Source organism: Meleagris gallopavo, chromosome 20 (genome assembly GCF_000146605.3).
Source record: "Meleagris gallopavo isolate NT-WF06-2002-E0010 breed Aviagen turkey brand Nicholas breeding stock chromosome 20, Turkey_5.1, whole genome shotgun sequence".
Lineage (NCBI taxonomy): Eukaryota > Metazoa > Chordata > Aves > Galliformes > Phasianidae > Meleagris > Meleagris gallopavo.
The window spans coordinates 8471908-8478663 of record NC_015030.2 but is presented as its reverse complement, the minus strand read 5'-3'; the positions used below and the strand labels follow the sequence as shown (position 1 = coordinate 8478663).

General features: G+C 45.9%; 1 protein-coding gene across 1 annotated transcript in view; it reads left to right on the top strand.

The window, feature by feature from the left end:
• The first annotated feature begins 224 nt into the window (after positions 1–224).
• Positions 225–6756, top strand: part of RAB11FIP4 (RAB11 family interacting protein 4) — a 23242-nt gene continuing 16710 nt past the window's right edge. Inside the window, exons 1-2 of the mRNA XM_031556353.1 lie at positions 225–245; positions 3736–3959. Coding sequence (XP_031412213.1) covers positions 3817–3959 — 143 coding nt within the window. The 5' untranslated portion in view covers positions 225–245; positions 3736–3816. The remainder of the gene's footprint in view (positions 246–3735; positions 3960–6756) is intronic.

Below are 6756 nucleotides of genomic sequence, written 5' to 3'. Positions count from 1 at the left end.
ACATCTCTATGCCTGTCTGACAACTGGAAAATATTTTGAGGGAAGAAGGTGTGCTCTAAAAAGTTTATAGGTCACATGGTGTAAACGTACTGATGTTTATATGGGAGTGGTGTGTTTCTAGAACGCATCGGTTAGAAATGCTTCACGCCCTTCTTCATCACCCAGTAATTAGGAGACAACTTGAGTGCAATGGCTGCTTGAAGAAAGGTGGCTGCCTGCATTTCCTCCGTGGTGGGTGTGCAACAGTAAGTACGATTTTATCTGAGACCCCTCAAGCCTGGCATGCTGCCGTGTGACCTCTTCCCACTTCTGCTGAGAAGGAATGGAAGGGCAGGGTGCAGGGACCCCAGGCTTGCATCTCTCCTGCTGCTGATGGGTTCAGCTTTCTGATGGCACGGGTCAGGGGCAGGATCCTTCTGAGGGACTTTGTTCAGATGATGTATGTGGTGGTGCTGGCTCCTGCTGATTGCGTTGCACGCGGTGAGGCTCGGATCATCTTGCCTTCCTTGTTCCCTCTGGAATACTTTGAAGCTGCGGAAGTGTCAGCAGTGCTGGTGATTGGGCTGTGGTGGGAGTGAATTTTAAGCGGGACTGCTCTTCAGCATGAACATATTGAAGTGAGTGTGTCACACAGCCTGTCAGCCCAGTTACAGCTCCCAGCTGCGCTGTGTGCCTGCTTTAGGGATTGCTTCCAACCTGGAAAAGCCCAGCCGGGTTGCTGCAGGCAAGGCTGAGCTGTCTTGCCGTGCCCACTGGGCATTGGTGCCTCCTCCTGCCCCACAGGTCAGAAGCAGTGCATGGGAATGGCTGGCTCCTGCTCCTGTTTGGGGTGGCTGTGTGAAGGCAGACCGTGCCTGCTCGTCTGTCTGCAATGCAGCCGCACAATTGCCTCTCTCAAGGAAGGGAATTCATTAGTTCCCGTGAAGTGGCCTCGGATCTCCGGGCAGCAGGTGCTCCTATAGAGCAAACTGTTGCTGAATATTCAACAGTTGCTACACAAGCCTGGCCCGCTGCCTGTGAAGCACTTGAAGATATCTTAAGCAGCCAGTTAGGTAAAGTGCAAAGTACTCGGTGCTTACTGCTACTCGCAGCTACATTGTGTTGCTGTCGTTTAAACTCGGTATACTTCTAATGTGAATATTCCAGGACCATAAGCAGCAGTTTCATCTCTCTTAACTCAGCCCACACAGGGTGCCGCAAGGAGCAGCGGTGATTCACAGTCAGGGCATCAGAACCCTTTTCTTTCTCCTTCTGGTTTTGGGCCATGCCTGTGCACTGAAAACAGGTGACTCAGGACAAAAGTGTCTCCTAATCTATAATATAATGCTTGGGGTTCAGCTAGCTCTTTTAGGAGTGCCTGAATAATGCCTGTTCTTGCCAAGCTCTAAATTGGTACAGTAGATACTTAATTGTGGAGGAGTAACTGGAGAGCACTGCACTCAGCCTTTTTTTTTCTTTTTTTTTTTTCTGGAGTTCAGTTCCCTCAGGTGTGGCCTGTAAAGCAGCACTGAAACCAGGGTGCTGTGAGAAACTGTGATCACTGAACAATTACACAAATGTAAATATCTCCCAGCATTACTCAGCAACACGTGGGTGCCAGCTATTGTTGAGAAGCGACTGCTCCAGTCCTGACTCCTTGTTGTGGCAGCTGTCTTAACTCATGCTCTTTGCTTTCAAGGCGTTTCATCTGTGTTCTTCTAAAGGTTATTGAGGCTGTGGGAGAAAAGCTTCCCATATGAGCAGTGTGGTGGTGGCTGCACTGAAGGGCAGTGCAATGGAGGGAGCTGGAGAGGCCGTGCTGGAGTTACTGCAGTGTATGGCACAGTCTGTGCTGCAGCTGGGGGTCTGAACACCAATACAAGTACATGGGGTTGCCAGAAAGTAATAGGGAGGAGAAGTGAGCCCTTAGTCTTTATAGACAACACTGCGTATTTAATTGCTTATGGACTTTTTGTTTTTTGAAGAGCATCTAGGATGCTACTATCAGGAAAAAAAGTGTGTTGTTATCTACATGGAACTCTTCTTGGCCTTTACTGCCTTGTGAGAGCTTCTTTAATACCGGTGAGATTTGTGTGCTGTAAAGACTTGCTTAAGCAGACATTTCTCCAAGACCTCTCAAAAGAGATGCTAATTGGGAGGTAGGGCTGTGTAGAGTTCTTTTCTTCTTTCCTGCCCTGATTTGCAAGCTCATGCTTCACAGATCCACTGTGTGCTGAGCGTCTCTTTTTCCCACTTGGATCCGGCTTTTGCCAGCTGGTGCAATTCTATAATGGCAGTCAGAGCCTAATTGCATTAAATGTTTTAAGAGAAATGGGAGCTCTTTGCCTGTGGGGCACAAAGAAGAGATGTTAGAGTAAACAAACACTCCTGGATACTGCTGAAATATTGTAAACGTGAGTTTACAACAGGATTTTCAGGCATATAAATATTTCAGAAAAAAATGGAAAGCGAGGCCTGCATTTCTAATAGCAGTTGGTGCAAATCTGAGAGAGCTGCATCTTCTGGCTTCTGACTCTTATATTGAGTTGGAAAAGCCACTAAGGAGAAATCGCTCTCATAGGCATAGAATATCTTTGGTTCTGAAAAATGAGTTTAATCCTCCATGGCAGTAGCAGAGAAGTGTCCTGGGCAGCAGAGGATGCCTGGAAGGCGGGTGAGTGCTGATGGAGCAGCTGGGACACACAGCAGTGCAGGGCTCTGGGCAGGAGGGCTGAGTGTTCCTGGATGAAATGCTTTGTTACATGTGCCAGTAGACTGTGCTTTAAGTGTGTGGTTGTCTTGGCTTGCTGGCAGCAGTTCAGAGGTGAAGCTGCCTGTGTGGCTTGCAGGTGAGCGTGAAAGCAGAGCTCTGGATCAGAGCAGTGCTATGGGACCTCAGGTAGCTTTTGTGTCACTGATGGGAGCTGCCAAGACAATGCTGTGTTTCCACGTGGCAAAAAAAGGACAGTGAAATCTTAGGCTTTATTTTTTTCATCAAAGAATCTTTTTGTTTGTTTGTCTCTCAAGGACAAGAAAACAGAAAGCAGCTTGCCTTGATTATTGTGAATGTTCATGGGGCAAGAACGAGAGGGAGGGGATGAGCAACGACAGGGAAGTGTTGCAGAGATGAGAATGATGCCTTAGTTTAGTTGATACTTGATGAGGATTTGGTTCCAGGAAGAAGGAACAGATGGCTTTGAAGCTTTTTGTTTTCTCTCTGGCTCTCTGAAATCTCTGATTGCCAGCAGGACTTACCATAATTTTTTTTAATAACTGTCATATAGATTTTTGCCTAGCCACAAAAACAAAGTAAGCTGTTGTACTTACCTGGTTTGCTTCTGTTAATTGATCTGTTAATACATGAGGTGGCTGGGAGTCGGTCCTGTGATAATCTTCTAACAAAGGATAACTCTTTCTAGATTAAAAACATTTGGGGATATTTACTACTCTGATTGCATTTTGACATTAAATTGGGGCAAAACTGACTGCATTTTATAACAGTCTTGTTATAACTCTCCTATAGAATAGAGACAGTAGGTCAGGGATGGTATTCAAGCTGTATGGGAAGTGCAAGCTACCCTGAAGGTTTGTAGGACCTGGTCTTTTGAAAAGCACATCAGGCTTTTTGTTTTTTGGCTTTAATCAGTACCATTCTTGCTTACCAGGCTATTTGGAGAGTGGGTTACTGCTTCCCCTGAATCCTCTTAGTTGCCTTAAAGGATGATACGAATTGACTTCTCATTCTTCTTTTGCTAGGGTGGTGAAATCCAGGACTGCACCTACTTGGACAGCGAAGGCATCTACAGCGAGTCGGAGCTCTTCCCTGATGAGGACGCAATGACTCTAGCACAGCAGGAGGTTCACCATGAGTCTGACATGGACAGTGCTATTGAGAGTGCCCAGAGCTCAGAGGCCTCCGACGTGTGTCGGAGTGAGGAGAAGGATGGCATGCTTGGTGTCCTGTTTCTGCCTGGTGACAAGTGAGTGGTGGCTTTGCCCCATGGCAGCCCTGTTTTTTGAGTCATATGTAAAAGGACCAAGGAGGAAGGAGCTCTTATTTGGCTGATTCCTCCTTGGGGAGGCTGAAGATGCCTAAAGGATTTAGAAATTGGATATAAATGTAAAATATAAGGGAGGTAGATGTCTGAGCACTTAAAGGACCTGGACAGTCTTGTCCCTGGCTTCTGACATGTTCTGCGGGCACCTGTGGGAATTACGTTTTATGTGTTGAAGTGACAATTTTGGGTTGTCCCTTTTCAGAAAGGATCCCTTTATTGGCTTCTCCCAAAACTTAGAACCTTCTGTGTTCCTGTGCCCTTTGTATGTTGGGGTTAAAATACTTTCCACAGAGCAGCACAATATGGGGAATGTTGCTTTAGCTTTCTGTTTGTGTAATTATCTGAAGATATGGGCACTGCTGATTTGCTTTGCAGCTCCATGTACCAAGTTAATTCTGCGTGTTTCTAACTTTATGTGACCATTAGTGTGCAGCAGTAATTTGTGTTTAACACAGGGTGTCCTGGCATGTGTGTCTATAACCATGGTTTGCTATTAACACAGGAGTGTCTCAGTAATCCTAACTTGACTCTTTACAGGTGTGTATCTGGAGAATGCTGGTAAAAGCTGAGTTGTAGGGGAAGGGACTCAATCTGATTTAATCTTGCTTTGCTGTGTTAATGCAGTAGAGCAGGACAAAGCACAGCTGGGCCTGCTTTGTAAGCCTCTGCGCTTTCTTCCTTACTTCTGGCTTGTCATCTTGGTTTGCTCCTCTTGAGTTTTCCTCATTTGTCTTCTTTTCTGGTCTCTTCAGGTGCTCTCTGTGCAGCCTCATTCCTGCTCTCCTGAGTTTCTCAGCTAGCTGAGATCTGGCCTTCTCCTACTTGCCTTATCAATCTCAGATACTTTATCAAGCTAATTCCAGTTTTTTGTCAGTTCTTCATCAAGCTTTTCTCCTTGCCTTGTGACTCCTGGCTCTTCTAAGCACCTGTCCTCAGAGTGATAGACTTTAGCTATATTACTTTTGAAATAAGTGTATTGCCTTCAAACTGTATAATTCAGGCTCTTCTGAATGGGGGTGGGATGTTGTGCATCCTGCCCCCTCCATCTAAGGGGTTTGGGAACTCCTGAAATTATTATGTGGCTACTAAAATCTTGCTTTATCCTCTGAGGTTGTCACAGATAAGGTTTAATGTCACTATAAGAGAGAAGAAGCAAAACTTACACGACTTAGAATTTGTGATGGCAAAGTCACAGATTAAAAAAAAAAAAACAGGGTCTGACAAAACTGTTAAGGAGACTTTTCCATTGGGTCATGTGGTTTAGAATGGACCTGCTGGCTAACAGTTTGTCTGAAATATTTGTACATGTACAATTAGTCCTTTATATCACTCAAATCATATAGCAAGTTAGCAAGCCATTAGCAGATAGAAAGTCTCTCAATCTTGCAGGAAGCTTTGTGAGGCTGGCTAGTAGTCTGCTGCAGGTAAGGAATCTCATCCTTGAAGAGTAAGCCTGACAGGCAGCCCTGTTCCAGGGGCAGATCCTGTTGTGCAGCCTGCTGCTGTGCAAGGAGGCTCCAGGCTGTTTGTTTATGGAGCAAATGACTGGCTGGTCATGTTTGTGTCAGCCTTGTTTGGTTGGTGCATGCTATCTCCCCCGAATCCACCTGGAGCCTGGCTCAGCTACCACAGGCAGTTGCATGCATCAGGGCTGCCATGTGCCTGGCTCTGCTGAGCTGTGTACCTTTGTCTGCTCCAGCTCTCTGGTTGTAGGACTGTTCCCTGCCTGTTTGGTGCAATATTAGATACTAGTGGTCATAAAGCAGCTTTCTCTTGTGGTCCATATCTCCTTTGAAAGGCACGTTTTGTCATGATGGAAGGAAGGGCTGGGAAATCACATCTGTGGTCTGAGGGGTCATATGTGGTCATATCCCAGCTCATCTGGCACGTGGTGAGCTGAAGTTTGGCTCTTGACAAAAGAGGGTGGCTGGAGTTCATGGGCTGTGGGAGTTGGGGGCTTCTGGGAAACTGGTTAGGGAATGCAGTGACTGCCTCAGTCTTGCACACATCCCTGTGCATTTTGGAGATGTTTGCATAATTCCTGCCTTCAGCCAAAATCTTCACCACCACATGGAAGCAATGGCTGAGAATTGCTGAGTTGTGCTATTCAAAGTGCAGTGGTGTTGATCCAAACCCATCTCACTGGTAGCTTGTTTGTAGATTCTCAGTGCATATCAGATGTGTTTGTCACTTGAATTTGTAACCCTTTTAAAAACTGGAGTGAGGGGACTGAAAAGGTGCAGCATTCCATGTGAGGTGAGATGCTGTTAAGATGGCCTTCCGGATGTTTCGACCTCTTGTTTCAGGGCAAGTCCTCACAACCCTTCTGCAGCATCTGACCTCTCCACTTATTCCACCGCCTCTCTGATCAGTAATGAAGAGCAGTTTGAAGACTATGGGGAAGGAGATGATGTGGATTTTACTCCCAGTAGCCCCTGTCCTGATGATGAGACCAGAACCAACGCCTACTCTGACCTTGGCTCATCTGTATCTTCCAGGTTGCTCCTTGTTCCTTAACAAACATTTCTTAAATTTTTTTATTCTCCTTTTGAGCCCGAGTGACCATACTAGAATTTCCAGTGGTTACATAGTCTCTCCTCAAAAGGAAAATATTATCAGCTCATTTTCTGCCCTCCAGGTAACAGACTACACTTGATAATCAGAGCTGTGGCAAATAATTTTGTATCTGATAGTTACTATTGGGTTCTTCTGGAAAAAA